The sequence below is a fragment of the Arvicola amphibius genome, chromosome 10, assembly GCF_903992535.2.
Source record: "Arvicola amphibius chromosome 10, mArvAmp1.2, whole genome shotgun sequence".
Lineage (NCBI taxonomy): Eukaryota > Metazoa > Chordata > Mammalia > Rodentia > Cricetidae > Arvicola > Arvicola amphibius.
The window spans coordinates 110,745,266-110,764,317 of NC_052056.1; the positions used below are offsets into that span (position 1 = coordinate 110,745,266).

General features: G+C 41.6%; 1 protein-coding gene across 3 annotated transcripts in view; it reads right to left on the minus strand.

Moving 5' to 3' along the window:
- Nucleotides 1–7,992, minus strand: part of LOC119825299 (replication factor C subunit 3-like) — a 52,655-nt gene extending 44,663 nt beyond the window's left edge. For all 3 annotated transcript variants that reach the window (XM_038346095.1, XM_038346096.1, XM_038346097.1), the window contains exons 1-2: nucleotides 7,865–7,992; nucleotides 6,588–6,725 (exon numbers count right to left, since the gene is read on the minus strand). In XM_038346095.1, the coding sequence (XP_038202023.1) occupies nucleotides 6,588–6,725; nucleotides 7,865–7,951 (225 nt within the window). In that variant the 5' untranslated portion in view covers nucleotides 7,952–7,992. The remainder of the gene's footprint in view (nucleotides 1–6,587; nucleotides 6,726–7,864) is intronic.
- Nucleotides 7,993–19,052: the final 11,060 nt, after the last annotated feature.

The window sequence follows — 19,052 nt, forward strand, 5'->3', positions numbered from 1 at the left end:
CAACTTAAAGCATGCATGTTCTACAGCTAATTACTATAGACAACATTTGAATGTCTGTTTCAACTGATGGATGCATACTACACACACACACACACACACACACACACACACATTTAAGTCATAGGCAGCCACTGGTGGGGAGGGGTGTATACATGACTAGGATTGAAATTCCTTGCTAGGGACACCTGAGGCAGCAAACTTCACAGGAACAGGACTGAGCCAGTGACCTGGCCTGGAGTAGGCCTGAGGCAAAGAACTCCACAGTAGCAGGACTGAGCCAGTGACCTGGGTCAGAGTGGGCCTGGAATGACGAACTCCACAGGAACAGGAGCAGATCCATACCAGAGGTATTTGCAGAAGCAGGACTGTGCCAGTGACCTAGGCTGGAACAGGCCTGGGACAGTAAACTCCATGGGAGCAAGAGTGGATCCAGACCAGGGAAATTTGCGGAAGCAGGACTGGGCCAGCGACCTAAGCCGGAGCAGGCCAGAGGCAGTGAGCTCCACGGGAATGGGACTAAGTCAGTGACCTAAGTCAGAACAGGCTACAGACGGCAAGCTTTGCAGGATCGGGAGCGGATCCAGACCAGGGACATTTACAGGAACAGGACTGAGCCAGAAACCTAGGCTGGAGCAGACTTGTGACAGCAAACTGCACAGGAGTAGGTTCAGCGTAACAATTGCTGGGGGAGTGGGCAGAACCAGAGACCTCTGTGGGTCCTAGCATGAGTCTGGCACCTATGAGGGTATAGGCAGGAATCAGTGTCCTCCGCAGGCCTCTGCATGAGTCTGGGACCTTTGAGGGAGTAGACCTAAGCCAGGACTCCTGCAGGTCCAGGTGTGAGTCTGGGACCTCCCAGGAACTAGGCCTGAGCCAGAACCTCTGATGGTCCTGGAGTGAGTCTGGGACCTTAGAGTGACTGAGCAGGAACCAGAGACCTCTGTAGGTCCGGGCATGAGTCTGGGACCTCTGAGGAAGTAGGCGAGGTCCTCTGTGGGACCAACCCCAAGCCAGGGACCTTGGCAGGAGCAAATTTAGACAAGGGACATTTACAGAAACAATTTTGAACCGGCACCCTAAAACAGAGTAAGCCTAATACAGCAAACTCCACAGTAGCAGAACAAACCATAGGAGTGCTGAGCAAGCTCCTGGGACACGGAGTGACTAACGGGGAGACTGAAACCGTGACTGCACTACAAAGATCAACCACCTGAGCCTTGGATCTACTGGCACCTGGAAGATTGATTACCAGAGCCACAGACAGCCCAGCTACACCAATGAGAGGAAAAGATGGGTAGACAAGGAAAGAGCAGGAACATAAAACCAGTAAAATCTAGTGACACTACAACAGCAAGACCTGAACAACCAAATATAGATGAAGCAGAAGAAAATGACCTAAAAATACCTTTAGGAGAATGTTTGAGGCCCTTAAAGAGGAAATGAAAAGTTCCCTCAAAGAAATAGAGGAAAAGACAAACAAAAATTTGGAAGACATCAACAAACCCCTTAAAGAAAACCAAGAAAAAGCAATCAAACATATGAAAGAAATTACTCAAGACTTGAAAACTGAAATAGACAATCAAGAAAACACAAGATGAGGGAATTATAGAAACAGGAATCATGAGAAAATGATCAGGAACCACAAATGCAAGCATAAACAGCAGAATACAAGAGATGGAAGAGAAAATTACAAGCACTGATATACAATAGAGGAAATAGACTCATCAGTCAAAGAAAACATCAAATCTAACAAAAGCTTAACACAAAATATCCAAGCAATATGGGACACCATGAAAAGGCCAAGCCTAAGAATAATAGGTATAGAAGAAGGAGAATTTCAACTCAAAAGCACAGAAAATATATTTTACAAAATCATAGAAGAAAACTTTCCCAACCTAAAGAAAGAGATGCCTATGAAGATACAAGAAGCTTACAGAACACCAAATAGACTGGATCAAAAAAAAAAGTTCCCTTACCACATAATAATCAAAACACTAAACATACAGAATGAAGAAAAGAATATTAAGGGCTGCGCAGGAAAAAGGCCAAAGTGACATAAAAAGGCAGACCTATCAGAATTACATCTGACTTCTCAATGGAGACAATGAAAGCTAGAAAGTCAATGGTGAAGCGTTGCGCTATGCAGACACTAAGAGACCATGGACGCCAGCCCAGACTACCACACCCAGAAAAACTTTCAATCACCATAGAAGGACAAAACAAGATATTCCATGACAAAGCCACACTTAACCAATACCAAGCCACAAACCCAGCCTTACACAAAGTACTAGAAGAAAAACTCTTACCCAAGGAAGTTGGCTGCATCAACAAAAACACAAACAACTGGTGATCGCACAGCAGCAAATCCCATAGAAGGGAAAAACACACAAATTATCATAACCAACAACAAAAACTAAATTAACAGGAGATAGCAATCACTGGTCATTAATATCCCTTATATAAACGAACTCAACTCACCTATAAAAGACACAGGCTAACAGACTGAATATGAAAACAGAATCCATCCTTCTGCTACAACAAGAAACACACCTCAACCTTAAAGACAGACATTGCCCCAGAGTAAAATGTTGAGAAAAACATTTTCCAATTAAATGAACCAAAAAACAATCTGATATAGCTATCCTAATATCTAACACAATAGACTTCAAACTAAAATCAAAAGAGACAAAAAAAAGGATACTTCATATTAGTCACAGGAAAAATCCATCAAGAGGAAATCTCACTACTAAACATCGATGCCCCAAATACAAGGGCACTCTCATATGAAAAAAAAGCACTCCTAAATGTTAAATCACACATTAAACTCCACACACTAATAGTGGAAGACTTCAACACTCCACTCTCACCACGGTACAGGTCTATCAGACAAAAAATTAACAGAAAAACAAGGGAACTAACAGATTTATGGATCAAATGGACTTAACAAACATCTATAGAACATTCCATCCAAACATAAAAGAATATACCTTCTTCTCAGCACCCCATGGAACCTTCTCAAAAATTGACCACATAATAGCAAAACAAACCTCAACATATATTAAAAAATTGCAATAACCCCATGTATCTTATTGGATTGCCATGGCTTAAAATCAGAATTTAAAAGCAACACTAATTTCAGAAAGCCCACAAACACGTGGAAATTCAACAATAATCACCTGAATCATCAATGAGTCAAGGAAGAAATAAAGGAAGAAATTAAAGACTTCCTAAAATACAATGAAAATGACCATCCAACATACGTAAATTTATGGGACACAATGAAAGCAGTGTTAAGAGGAAAGTTCATAGCACTAAATGCCTACAGAAAGAAGCTGAAAAAATCCCACACTAGTGAATTAACAGAACATTTGAAAACTTTAGAACAAGAAAAGCAAACTAACCCAAGAGAACTAGATGGCCGGAAATAATCAAATTGAGAGCTAAAATCAACAAAATAGAAACAAAGAAAACAATACAAAGAATTAATGAGACAAGGAGTTGGTTCTTTGAGAAAAAAAATCAACAAAATGGACAAACCTTTATCCAAAATAACCAAATGGCAGAGAGAGAATATCCAAATTAACAAAATCAGAAATGAAAATGGGGGACATGACAACACACATGGAGGAAATACAGAGAATCATCAGGTAATATTTTGAAAACCTGTACTCCACAAAAATGGAAAAACTTAAAGGAAATGGATAACTTACTGGATAAATATCACTTACCAAAATTAAATTAAGACCAGATAAGCAAATTAAATAGACCTATAACTGCTAAAGAAATAAAAACAGGCATCAAAAATCTCCCAACCAAAAAAAGCCCAGGACCAAATGATTTCAGCTTAGAATTCTACAGGATTTTCGAAGAAGAACTAATACCAATACTCCTCAAATTATTTCACACAACAGAAACATAAGCAACATTGCCAAACTCTTTCATGAGGCTACAATTAATTACCCTGATACCCAAACCACAGAAAGACATGACTAAGAAAATTACAGACCAATCTCACTCATGAACATTGATGCAAAAATACTCAATAAAATACTGGCAAATCGAATCCAAGAACACATCAGTACCATCATCCACCATGACTAAGTCGGCTTCATCCCAGAAATGCAGGGATGGTTCAACATATGAAAATCTATCAATGTAATCCACCATATAAACAAACTAAAAAATAAACACCACATGATCATCTCATTAGATACTTAAAAAGATCTCGACAAAATACAACATCCCTTCATGATAAAGGTCTTGAAAAGAGCAGGGATACAAAGAACATACCTAACCATAACAATGGCAAAATACAGGAAGTCAACAGCCAACATCAAACTAAATGAAGAGAAACTCCCAGTGATTCCAATGAATTCAGGAACAAGAGAAGGTTGTCCACTCTCTCCATATCTATTCAATACAGTTCTTGAGGTCCTAGCTAGAGCAATAAGACAACAAAAGGAGATCAAGGGGATACACATCAGAAAAGAATAAGTCAAACTCTCATTACTTGCTGATGATATGACAGTTTACATAAGCAACCCAAAAATTCTACCAAGGAACTTCTACATAAACACTTTCAGTAATGTAGCAGGATCCCAGATTAACTAAAAACAAAAAACAAAAACAAAACAACAACAACAACAAAAACAGTAGCCCTCCTTTACACAGAAGATAAATGGGCTGAAAAAGAATCAGAGAAACATCACCCTTTACAATAGCCACAAATAGCATAAAATATCTCAGAGTAACTCTAACCAAACAATTGGAAGATTTGTATGACAAGAACTTTAAATCTTTGAAGTAAGAACTTGAAGAAGACACCAAAAAGTGGAAAGATCTCCCATGCTCTTGAGGAGGTAGAATTAACATAGTAAAAAATGGCAATCTTACCAAAAGCAGTCTACAGATTCAACACAATGCCCATCTAAATCCCAGCAAAATTATTCATAAACCTCATAAAAACAGTACTCAACTACATATAGAAAAGCAAAAAACCCAGGATAGGCAAAACAATTCTGTACAATAAAAGAACTTCTGGAGGCATCACAATCCTTGACTTCAAACTCTAGCACAGAGCTACAGTACTGAAAACAGCCTTGTATATGCATAAAAACAGACAGAAGGACCAATGGAACCAAATCAAAGACCCAGATATTAATCTACACGATTAATATCTGATCTACGAACACCTGATTTTTGACTAAGAAGCAAAATATATCAAACGGAAAAAAGAAAGCATACTTAACAAAAGGTGCTGGCGTAACTGGATATCAACATGTAGAAGAATAAAAATAGACCCATATCTATCACCATGCACAAAATCAAGTCCAAATGGATCAAAGACCTCAACATAAAGCCAGCCACACTCAATCTTATAAAACAGAAAGTGGGAAGTACACTTGAACGCATTGGCACAGAAGACCACTCCCTAAATACCAGTAGTATAGACACTGATTGAAACAATTAATAAATGAGACCTCCTGAAACTGAAAAGCTGTAAAGCAAAGGACATGGTCAACAAGACAAAACGACAGCCTACAGAATGGGAAAAGATCTTCACTAACCCCAAATCAGACAGAGGTCTGATCTCCAAAATATACAAAGAACTCAAGAAACTGGTCATCAAAGGAAAAATAATCCAATAAAAAAATGTAGTACAAACCTAAACAGAAAACTCTCAACAGAAGAATCTAAAATGGTTGAAATACACTTAAGGAAATGGTCAACAACCTCAGACATCAGAGGAATGCAAATCAAAACAACTCTGAGATTCCATCTTACACCTGTAAGAATGGCCAAGATCAAGAACACTGATGACAACTTATGCTGGAGAGGTTGTGGGGGAAAAGTTGTGGGGGAGATGTTGCTGGTGGGAATGCAAGCTGGTACAGCACCTTTGGATGTCAGTGTGGCAATTTCTCAAAAAATTAGGAAACAACCTTCCGCAAGAGCTAGTAATACCACTTTTGGGTATATATCCAAAGGATGCTCAATTGTGCCACAAGGACAGGTGCTCAACTATGTTCATAGCAGCATTGTTTGTCATAGCCAGAACCTGGGAACAACCTAAATGCCCCTCGACCGAAGAATGGATAAGAAAATGTGGTGTATTTACACAATGGAGTACTACACAGAAGAAAAAAAACAACAACATCTTGAAATTCACAGGCAAATCGATGGATCTAGAAAACATGATATTGATTGAGGTAACCCAGGCCCAGAAAGAGAAATATTGTATGTACTCACTCATAAGTGGCTTTGAGACATAAAGAAAAAAACAGTCTACAATTCACAATCCTAGAAAACCTAGACAACAATGAGGACCCCAAGAGAGACATACATTGATCTAATCTACATGGGAGGTTGAAAAAGACAAGATCTCCTGAGTAAATTGGGAGCATGGAAACCATGGGAAAGAGGTGAAGGGGAGGGAAGAGGCAGGAAGGGGAGCAGAGAAAAATGTGTATTATAGCTCAATTAATATATATATATATATATATATATATATATATATATATATATATATAAAAGAAAAGAAAATCCTTGCCAGAAACATCTACTGAGCACTGACAAGAGAGGCTTACTGTGATAGCTTGATGCTCAATTCTCAATTTTTTCACCCCGACACCATAAAGTTCTCGTAGGAAACACATAATTCTTGTCTTTTTTCCAGCACCTGATGGCCCATATACTAGGAGGTGAGGAAAGTCACCACACTGCACCTAGGGAAGAAGGAACAAGGCATTTTACTTCGTCAAACCCAGGTGCTCCAGGTTAAACAAACTACTTCTAAAGTACTAAGGTATTTTGTTTACTATCCAACGCCAATAGAAAATTTATCAAACTCTCACGTTTCCTTTCCCTGGGCACTAATTTAATCTAACTTGCATGCACAACACAGAGCATGCAAGGCACAACACTAAAAGCTTAAAGCCAGGAACTCCCTCAGCAAGCTCTCTGAAGGGCACTTTCAAAAACGAGGGCTGATGGGAATGTGGAACAGATCTCTATAACTGTCTTGCCTGGGTTCCCAAAATAATTTTCTTGCTAAGAAGGGGGTACACTGGTTCCCTTGCAAGTTCATTTGGGTGGGTGGGGGGGGGAGGGTACAGGAAGACTGCACATAAGGGATGCTACGGGGAAAAGTGTGTTATCAAACCGCAGGAAGAGAATAGCATCAAGCTAAAGGGCACTATGGGCATGGGGGCTTGATCCGATGAGATGTAGACTGTTTAAAAGTAAATTAACGTGTAGGAAAAGTATATTAAACCCCTGCCCTAATTAAACAAGTAGCCACAGGAATCCAAAAAAAAAAAAAAAATGTGTCCATCCTATGGGTAGAAAACTTAACGTTAAAGCCACTGTAAAAACCGGTATGCATACACAAGAAGTATAATGCTCAATTTTTACATTATTGCACACATTATAACAACAACAACAAAAAAGACAACTAAAACATATCTTCCACTTCCCTCCCGATTCTTCCAAAACCTCTCATACGGAGGACAGAGGCAGTTGGTAAAATAAGTCCTCGTTTTCAGAAAGGACTTAGCTGTGATTCCGAAGAAGCTAGTAACTACGAACAGGGTGCAGGGCACTGTCCCCCTCCATCAGCCTGCCATCTAGCTACCTGTAGCAGGAGAGCCTGTCGGCCCCAGCCCCTCCTACAACCGGGGTTTGCAGCCTCCGCCAGGTGCGCACCCCAAGCTCACGGGACCCCGGGCAGCAGAAGCAGCACTCCGGGAACTTGTCACTTTGGGTCCCCGCTAGCCCTGGAGCGCCCGCCTTCTCACTCCCTGCTCCGCGGGCTTTTTCAGGAAGCGGCGGAACGTGCCGGCCTCCCCGCTCCCGGTCTGCTCACCAGGTCGCGCAGCTGCGCCGCCTGTTCCTTGTGATAGTCCAGCCGGGCGAGGGAGCACGGCCGGTATTTGTCCACCCAGAGGCTCATGGCAGCTGGAGTCCCACCGGTGCGCCAGCCAGCTAGACGAGTTTCCCGCGAGCTCCGAGCCCCGCGTCACTTCCGGCAGCGGACGACTTCCGGATCTGGGACTACGGTATCTGAATGGAGCCTGAAATAGTCACATGCGTAGCGCGCAGCATCCTCTCCACCCCAGTTCCCATGTCCCCGTCCAGCACAGGTAATTCATGGTGTGTTCTCACCCCTTGTGACACTTTAGAAAACATTCGACGGAATTAAAGACACATCAATGACAGTTTGGGTATCCAATCTGAGTGCTTAAGAAAAGGAAGTTTCCCCCATTTCATTCATTCATTCATTCATTCATTCATTCATAAATTCAATCAAATTTATGCCACAGAAATTTATCTTTGTCTTTTCTCTTCATTTTTTTCAATTCCAAAGAGCAGTTGCCTACATGCATCTGTGAACTATGTGTTCTTGGTGCCCTTATAGGTCAGAAAAGGACCTCAGATCCCCTGCCACTAGGGTTACAGCTGGGTGTGAACTGCCATGGGAGTGCTGGGAACTGAACCCAGGTCCTCTAGAAGAGCAGCCGTCTCTGCTGCTCTAGAACTGTTCCTGTCAACTGCAGTTAATCCATCTCTAGGTTCTCTCACAGGTAGGTGCCCAGTAGAGATTATTGAATAAATATTGGAAGGAAGAAAGATTTTAACTTCGTTTTATTTTTTTATTTCCATTACACAAAATTCTTAATTAGAAAAAAAAGGAATTAAAGTAACATGAAAGATGACAGAAAACCTGTAGGGAAGAACACATGGGGTTAACATGCTATTTTGTACTGAGCACATTTGAAAGTCTAGGTAAAAGACAAAGTGTGAAACACTTGGAAAAATACTCTGCATATCAAGGCCGCACAATCATGGTGTCACTTAGATGCACATCTTAAAATGTGCTTTTCTAGTTGTAATGCTGATTGCATTTAAAAGGAGATATATGTTCGTGTGTGTGTGTGTGTGTGTGTGTGTGTGTGTGTGCACCCATGGAGGCTAAAAGAGGGCCTCCATGAGTTGAAGTTACAATTGGTTATGAGTTTCCTGGCATGGGCGCTGGGAACTGAACACAGGCTGTCTGCAATAGCAGCAAGGGCTCGTAACCACTGAGCCTTCTCTCCAGCTCCTTGATTCCTTAATGTGTGCTTTTATTTTGTGCCTCGTTCAGAATCCTGTCTTCTGATTAGAAATTCTTTCGGGACTGGAACTGATTTCCACATACATTTAGAAGCCTTTTGCTCAATGTACTAAACACAAATTGATGGTGCTTTCCTGGAGTCCTCATGCTGAGTGCGGCAGACAAAATATTGTTAAGGAAAAATCAATAACACTCCCAACTATTAGATCTAGTTCCTGATTCCAAGAAACTTTCTGAAACAAACCTGGAACCTACTGCCTCAGGACACTTGCATTTACAATGGTGAGGAGCAAATGCACCTTCTAGATAGCTTTTATTCAGTGTCCACAGAACAGGGCCCATTCTATACTTGGGGATACATCTTTTATTATTATTATTTTATTTTATTACTTAAAAAAAACCAACCCTGTCTCGAAAAAACCAAAAAAAAAAAAAAACCAATCCAAATTCCCACTTCCTCCCCTCTTCCCACTTCCCTTCCACTCCCTTCACAGCTCCCCCCAACCTCCTTCCAGTCTTAAGAGAGGGCAAGGCACCCTACCTTGTAGGAAGTCCAAAAACCCTCCCCACCATATCCACATTAAGCAAGGTATACATCCAAAGAGAATAGGATCCCAAAAAGCCAGTACATGTAGTAGAGACATCCCAGTGCCGTTGTCATTGGCCCCTCAGTCTGCCCCAACTGTTAACCACATTCAGAGGGACTAGTTTGATCCCATGCTTGTTCATTCACAGTCCAGTTGGAGTTTGTGAGCTTCCATTAGCTCAGACATTGTCTCAGTGGGTGAATCCGTCATGATCTTGACTTCCTTGCTCATACTCTCTTGGGTATACATCTTTCATTGTTCTAGTATTGCAAAAGAAAACCCTCTACATTCTCTATTGTTGAATTGGAATGAAGAAGCAGGTTCTGAAATAATAAAGTGAAGGAAAACAGAAGCAAAGGTATTGAAGGGCCAAGTCTATAGATACTGGGACTGTGATCATAGAAAGACTTACGGAGATGAGGGGCTATGTCTACAGACACTGGGAACAGACACTCGGATTGCAACCATAGAAAAACTCATGGAGATGAGGGGCCATGTCTACAGACACTGGGATTGTGACCATAGAAAGACTCATGGAGATTACAAGTGTGAGGTAGGTACTACAATAGGCTGTGATTTGGCAGTAGTGCCCAAAAGCATGCCAGCTTTGATAAGGACAGATAATTCATGGTGGATCTGCAGGTATTGCTTTAGTGATTTGTTCCAGGAGATTGAAATAGTGTGAAGAAAACAAAGCCAAAAAATAGTTCACCTAGGTTTACTTGAGTTCACAACCATGAAACACAGGTGCTTCCACTCAACTAAATTTCGGGTGACAGTTTAGTGTATGCCCCAGGAAAATTTGCAGTGAAATTAATTTTTATATGAAATTGAATTTTAATTAGGTGCCTTGAATTTTTATCTTACACTCCTACTCAGAAATTTTCAATTTAGGAGACCTGGGAAATGGCTAGAAAGGGAGGAGAGAATCTCATATCATAGGCAGTAGACCAAGGCCAGACACAGCCCTGCTCTGCCTCCTGCAGCAGCTTGGGGAGCATTTCCAGATACATAAAAGCATGTTGTGATGATTAATCTGGCTTGTCAGTTTGACGGGACTTGGAATCACTATGGAAACAAATCTCTGGGTGTGTTTGTGACGGCTTCTCTGATTGGGTTAACTGAGGTGGGAAATCCACCCTCAATCCAGGCAGAACTGGTATAGAAGTTGCTCTCTGAAGGTAGTAAGGGGAGAGGGCCCATGGCGTGGATTGCAATTTGCTCTCAGATGTTGCTATGAGAACAGATACTGGGTTGAAAATGAGAAGAGTCTGGGGCATTGAGAAAATGGATAACATGGTTTGTTCTCGGTATGAGAAAGTCAAAGTAAGCAGGTAAGAAGGACAAGGCTCTGTGCCAGCACAGCTGGCCTCCTAAGGTCCTGAAAAAAACATAAGCAATTATTCCTTGTATACATCCTTTCTCCTGATGCTGCTGATTTCAAAAGACTAAATTATAGGTCAATATGGCTTCTATCAAGAGGCTTCCACTTACCGACAAGCTCACTCTGTTGACATGAATCTGAATGTGAGGTAACTGAGAAAGTCTGTGGCTACCTCTTGGTGGCTGGGACAGAGTTTATTCTCCTCATGGTAGAGCTACAAGCCAGTCATGCAAATGTAAGAACAAAGAGAGCTTACTGCAGAGACAACACTTGAGATACCTATGAGGTTGGAGGTAACAACTCCACACAGGGACTAACAGATCAGCAGTCAATAAAACAAAAGTTGGAGATGGGGAAAGAGGACTTCAAATTTCCCTGACTTCAGTGGCAGGGGGCATTACACAGGCTTCTCCATGGCTGGGCTAGGTGAGTGTTAACAAAGCACATGAGCTTTCCATTGCATCAACACATGACCACCTAAAAAATTAACCAAATCTGTAGAGGTTACCGCAGCTTTAGATCAGTTCCTGCCTTGTACTAAAACAGTGGTTCTCAACCTGTGGGTGGAAACCCTTAGGGGTAGAATATCAGATATCCTGCATGTCAGATATTTGAATTGAGATTCATAACAGTAGAAAAATTACATTTATGAAGTATCAATAAAATAATTTTATGGTTGGGGTCACCACAAAATGAAGAACTGTATTAAAGGGTCACAGCATTAGACGGTTGAGAACCACTACCTATAACATCTTTAGACATTGGATTTGAGACACTTTTTGCTCTCTTGGGAACCCCTCCCTCTCTGAAGAGTTTCTCTATTAATGTTCTTTCATTTCTCCTTTTCTTACTTTTCCATAAAAATTCTCAGCGTCTTCTTTTCTTTAACAACTCTAAATGAAGAGTATCTCTGCTTTGCCTACTCCCATGCCCACAACTTATATTTTCATGGGTATAAGAGCAAAATCAGGGCCACTGGTCCTGGGTCATCTCTCTTTTATGTCTGTGAGCATCAGATACTTGTGTCTGCACAACTGGTCCGTGAAATATTCCTGGATGTCAACTTTGTCACATCTAGAATGAAGTACAATCTAGAAATGGAGAGCTTGCCTATGATTACTTGCTTAGCTTAGTTTGAAGTGGGTGAATTTACTTCTAGTCCAGCCCTTTGAGGTCAGAAGACAAACACCTTTGATCCAGACCTTGAGGCAGGAAGATACGTCTTTCAAAGGATTCTAGATGTGGGAAGACATGGAAGAAGGAAGCTTTTGTTCTTTGCTTGCCCTTGCCTTGCTAGTACATCAATTCATTCGCTAATATTAGAGTTTACTTCTTCAGGATTCCAGAGTCTACTGAAGACCAGCTGAGACATCCAGCCTCATTGGCCCAGACATAATTATTTATTATTTTCTGTTTTCTTTTTATTTACTTTTCTATCACACAAGACGTCTTGACTACAGCCTCCAATCCCACCATTCTTAGTCTTTCCCCATCTCCCCTCAACCAGATATACTGTTTCTCCATTTCTGTTTACATAAGAACAGGCTTTCCAAGGATAGGGCCAAACACAGCATATCAAGATGCAACAAGATAAGGCACAAGCTATCATGTTAAGCATAGGAGAGACAAGTTGGAGCAAAAGAGTCCCAAGAGCAGGCAAAAAAGTCAGCAATACAGCCACTGCCACTTCTAGGAATCCTACAAATATCCAATCTAAACAACCATGACATATATGCATGCTGAAAACTTAGTGCCAATCCACGGCAGGATCAATGATTGCCACTTTGTTTTCTGTGAGTCCCTATGGACCCTGCTCATTTGGTTCTCTGTGTAATGTTCTTCTGGTGCCATTGAACCATCCAGATCCTACAATATGATAATAATGCCTTTAGATATCAATAAGCTCAATTCTCTGATCAAAAAAAGAGTCTTCCTGCCGGGCGGTGGTGGCGCACACCTTTAATCCCAGCACTCGGGAGGCAGAGGCAGGCGGATCTCTGAGTTCGAGGCCAGCCTGGTCTACAAGAGCTAGCTCCAGCACAGGCTCTAGAAACTACAGGGAAACCCTGTCTCAAAAAACCAAAAAAAAAAAAAGAGTCTTCCTGAGTGAATCAAGTAATACCAGTCACTTTTCTAAAAGTAACATATGTTGACTTTAATGGTAGCCATTACCTTTGAGCAAAATGATGGATAGAATAATCCAACAGAAACAACAGGAAGAAGACAGAAGTTCCTATGTGCTAACTCCAAAGCTAGGCGGGGTATAGCCTAGCAGGGATTGGTGCCAAGCCAGTGGGAATTCGTCCACATTTGTTAATATCTGACTTGTTACATTCACAGGCTATATTATTTTCACTTAAACCTTTAAGGTTCAGTGAAAAGGATGCAGCTGGTACTGAAGGTGTGAAGGAGGAGAGGGACCTGTACAAAGCAAGGGTTCTGTTGTCTGCATACTCTGTAGTACTGCAGACATGGGTTCACAGATATACCTTTATACACAAATGAAATATACTACTTTTTAATACACTTTAGTCTAGAGTAGGAGAAAAATATCAACCAACATACTTAACTTAGTGTTGATTACAATAAACATAATTTAGTTGTTGTATCTTCCAGCAAATTATTACATGACTTTTAACATCACAAAAGTGCCATGTGTAAAAGATATTACTCTTCCTTACCTAAAAATAGAGGAAACAGCAGACAGAGCAATGGTCAGTCAAGATCCAGGGAATGCTGAAATATATTTTCAGATCATAATATGAAATTTAGGCACAAAGAGGCCTCAGAAGAAATGTAAACATGGAGAACTATAGACGAAGAAGCCTGAGAAAAAAGCATATAGATAAAAGAAGATAAATATCAGAACATAATGAAGCACAGCCTGCTGCTACAAAGAGGGGACCAAGAGGTGAGTGACCAACCAGCTGGCAGGACATCCCCTCTCTAGGCCCTCGATACTGGGGCAAAACCCTGGGCCCCTCCCACACCTGCCTCTGCTTCATTAGCCAGTCAACAGGAGAGGTTCCTGCAAGTAGGCTTCTCCATTATCTCCACCCCGACCATCAGACCCTGTAAGCCACAAATCCCACCCTGCCAGCAAACTGCCATATCTCCCCTGCAACCTCAGTGGAAAGGTGAAGCACAGCCTGCTACCATAAAGAAGCAAATAGGTGAGTGACCAGCCACCAAGAAGGACACCAAACTATTTAGGCTCTCCAAACCAGGGCAAATCCCCGGAAGCCTCTCCTACCTGCCTCAGCTTTTCTTGCCAGCCAGCAGGACAGTTTCCGACAGGTAGGCTGCACCAAAACCCCCACAACACAGACAGTGACAGTACAGAACAAAGAACAGTTTCCAAGACACAAACAGCCACTGCAAGAGTTAGACCACTATGCAAAGACAATAACGGCATCAATTGAAGGAAGAGATGGGTAGGTGCCAATGCAAGAATTCATCCAACAGCCAAAAAGTCAACATGGTAACTAACACCAGAACCCAGCAGCCATACATCAGGAAGACTAAGATCAACCTACCCCAGAAGAAGCAAAATAAAATGATTTTAAACATATCTAAACACAATAAAAGCAATAGACAACAAGCAGATGGTCAACATCAAATTAATGGAGAGAAACTCAAAGCGATTCCACTAAAATCAGAAACAAGACAAGGCTGTCCACTCTCTTCATAACTATTCAACATAGTTCTTGAAGTTCTGGCTAGAGAAATAATTCAACAACAACAGCAAAAAAAAAAAAAGAACAAGGGGATTCAAACTTGGAAGGAAGAAGTCAAACTTTTGTTATTTGCAGATGATATAATAGTTTACATAAGTGGCTCCAAAAACTTTACTAGGGAACTTCTACAGCTGATAAATACATTCAGTTAATGTGGCAGGATACAAGATCAACTCAGAAAAATAGTAGCCCTCCTATATACAAATAATAAAGAAGCTGAGAAAGAAACCAGAGAAACATCACCCTTCATAATAGCCACAAATAACATAAAGTATCTTGGGGGTATCCCTAAACAAAGAAGTGAAAGACCTATTTGAGTAAGTCTTTGAAGAAATAAATTGAAGAAAATACCAGAAAATGGGAAGATTTCCCATGCTCTTGGATAGTTACGATCAACATAATAAAAATGGTAATCTTACCAAAAGCCATCTATAGATTCAATGCAATCCCTATCAAAGTCCCAACACAGTTGAAGTGCTCTCCAGCTCAGTTTCCCTGCTACAGTAACGAGTCAGATGACAGCTCAGATACAGAGATGACTTCTAGCTCTAATAATACTCAAGGTTTTACATTTTGTATATGACCTACTGGAAAAGACAGAAAATATGTTGTGGGATCCTGTATAAGGGCCGAATTGGGGAAGTCCTCAATGATACATATCTCTTCAAGTCTTGCTGCAGCAGTAGAAAGCAGCTCATAAGAAGCCTCTCCCATCTCCACTCAGGAGTGGTGACTGAGCATCATGTAGAAGGGGACAAAGGGAAAATTTAAACTTTGAAAAGATGACAAAATAACAAACTGACCTTTCTATTTTTAACTTAGATACCTGATATGGGAGGGCCTTCTGTTTTAATAAAGAAACTGCCTTGGCCAGCCCTTAGGTGGGTGGAGTAGACAGAACAGGAAGAAGGAAGTGAGGTAGATGGCTCAGTTAGATGCCACGCCTCTCCTAAGTTAGGCAGACTGCCGTGCCTCTCCTCAGGGAGAGAGACGCAATGAAGCCAGCCGCCAGGTCAGACATGCTGAATCTTTCCCAATAAGACACCATTCGTGGTGCTACACAGATTAATAGATATGGGTTAGTCAAGATGTGAGTAAGAGGCTGAAACTAATGAGCCAGGCAGTATTTAAAAGAATACAATTTGTGTGTTGTTATTTCGGGGCATAAGCTAGCCGGTGGCCGGGAGCAGGGCAGCTGGAATGCAGCCCGCAGCTCCACACTACAGAATGGCGCCCAACCCCGCAGCTCCACACTACAGATACCTACCATCCTGCCAAAAGACAGTTTCTAATACAGTTTTAAATTGGATACCCATCCACCCACCCACCAAACTCTAAGCCAGTGCTTAGCTTACTGCAAGAAAAAAGTATACAGAATATTGAGGATGCTGAGTATTTCATAGGAAAGCTGGACGGTGCTGTAAAGAGTCTTTTTAATTGCTTAACACCACCAAATAAATGAAATTAGGAGGATTTCCGGGGACAGAGTTGGGACTGTTGTATGATAAACCACATGTAGTCTAGTCTTTCTGTGGAGAGGCAGTGGCTGCAGCATTTTAAAATGTCTGGGTACACTATTTCTTCTCATGACAATTTGTCATAATTCAGTAGCATGACCTGCCCCTAGAGATAGTTAAATACTTTGAAATGCTACAGCATTACTGAAGTTCTGATGACTCAGACCTGTACTGCTCTTTATCATAATTCACACTGAAAAATAGCATTGGAAACTAGTCTACAAACTGACTAACGTTAAAAAAAAAGAGGAAGCGTTTATGATAACTGTACCTCTTTTTTTCTTTTTTCTTGTTTTTATTGAGCTATTCATTTTTCTCCATTCTCCTCCCCTTTCTTGTACTTTTTATACTGTTGGATATTTATAATCAAGCTTTTACTCTAGGGTATTGAGGAAATTTTGTCTTACTAGAAAAAAATAAAATCAGCAACATTGGTATTTGATGCAAATGTAGTATGCTAAATTCTGAGATAGCCTGAGAAAAATCTGGCGATATTTTTTAATAGTAAACGTAGATGAGGTTTCTTATCTGTCTTGTAGCATTAAGTAAGTTTGTAAAACTCATATTTATTTTTACATGTATGCTTGTGTGTGAATGTTTTCTCTGCATGTATATGCTCTACATGCATGCTTGGTGCTGAGGTCAGAAGGTATTGGGTCCCCTGGAATTTTAGTTCCAAAAGGATGTGAGCCCCCTTATGGAGCTGGGAACCAAACCCAAGTGCCCTTAACTAGTGAACAATCTCTCCAAACCCTAAACTCACACTTCTTAAATTTAGCAGATGGAATGATGTTCTGAGTATCCTCTATGAGATAGCCTTATGGAACTTTATCAACTGTTTTGTGACATGAACCAATGGGTAAGACCATTTTGGAGCTGTGACTGAATCCTTCTGACTCTGTTCCCAATATTCCTACTGTAAGTAGATGACAGTGCTGGAGCAGGCCCTTATTCTACAGCTTCCCAATGTAACAGACGTGGTTTAGGAGTGAGAGGTTGGAAGGCATCTCCAGAATCCAAACTTGCAGCTCAGCAGTTCCCCTCTGCTGGGGGCACACTGTGCTCATGCATTTCAAAGGCCACGTTCACTGGTTTGCTATCCCAGGACCACAATGGGCAATTGTGATTAGACACTGGGATAGAACTAATGTAGTACAGAACTGGGAATTCCTTTCTCTCCAGATCCCTTCTTCATTACATTCTCTTAAATCTGGCTGTTAATATAAAGTCTAGTTCATAAAGGCAGGAGTAGGTCAGACCATCCACATCCAAGGTACTGCCCTCCTGTGTAGACCTATGGAGACCTGCGTGGTTGTGAACTCACTGTGTAACCAAGGCTCCTGGAAGTGCAGAAATCCATCTCTTCCCGTGAGTTCTGGAGTCACAGGAGAGCAACCCCACACCTGACTCAAGAAGGGCTGTAAAACTGAGGAGTCAAAAACTGTTTTTATTCATAAAAATACTCATTATACTCAATAGGGGCTTTAAAAAGGGTAGTCAGTATATACAGTTAGCCAACTATTAAAACAACAAGAATAAATTATTTAAAAGCTAACAACAAAATTTAAACCAAAACAAAGAAAAAATATCCAAACAAATGAAAACCAAACCCATACCAAAACCCCCACTCCAATTAAGCTAAAAATATCCTCTAGCTCTAGATTCAAGAAAACCATCGAGAGCATCTGGTTCCCTAAGGACACCAAAGGTGAACACACGTCCTTTATAGACCTCTATAGTTTCTCAGGACTGACATGCCAGTCCAGGCTGTGAAACTGGAGAATCCCCAGACATTTTCTTATGGATGATCAATGACTAACACAGGTGAGGGATGCTGTAGTCTCTGTAGTGCGTTATCTTCAGAAATACTTTCCTGTGATGTGGAGTTCACCTCAGCACTGCACAGGAGAGGGAATCCTGCTCTTTTTCCTGTGGTGTGTACAGACTACAGCACGGCATCAGTACAGTCTTTCTCGTGAGAGTCCTCGCCACATATGGAGGGCTCAGCCACTTCCTAAAGACATGGAGAGTAAACTGGCAGGGTAAGCCTTGCTCACCAGCATATCCTCCCCATGCTGCTGTGTGCCACTCAGGGTCCACCTGCTGACCAATGTCAGGATTCTGAGTAATTCTTGGTGGGTTCTCTGAATCTCAGGCTTCTTTCTGGTGATTTCCTTTCTCCAGGAATAGCGCACCAACAGAACATGAATCAGTTTGGGGGATGGATTCCCTGCGGTCGGTGGAGATTTTTCTTACTGTTTTGTTCACAGCTGCGAGGAGGGGTCTGTTTTTCAGCAGGTGTTGCTGCTCGAGTGGAGAATGTGTGACGCTTCCTTCAGTCTCCTCAGTTCTCCAAAGCGGAGCTGTCAGAGAAGGAAAGGCAATCAGACCCATAGGAAGCCTCACTGGACCACAGCCTAGACAAAACCAGGGCCTATCCACACATGGGAAACAAATGTCAAGGAAGAAAACCCACCCCATGAACGTCAAGGTTGCAGGGGATAGGAGTCAATGGTGGCTCATTGGCCTGGCACACTCAGGGCTCCTGCCACAGCAGGTCTGTCTGCAGGAGGCTCTCATCCTGGACTGTGGCCTTTTCCAGATCATGCTGGAGGTTTTCAAACTGAGGAGAGGTAGACAGCTGGGACACAGGTCTGTTGGGGACCTGCCCTGCCAGCTTTTGAGCTCCCACCAGCTCTACTCAGTTGGGCAATC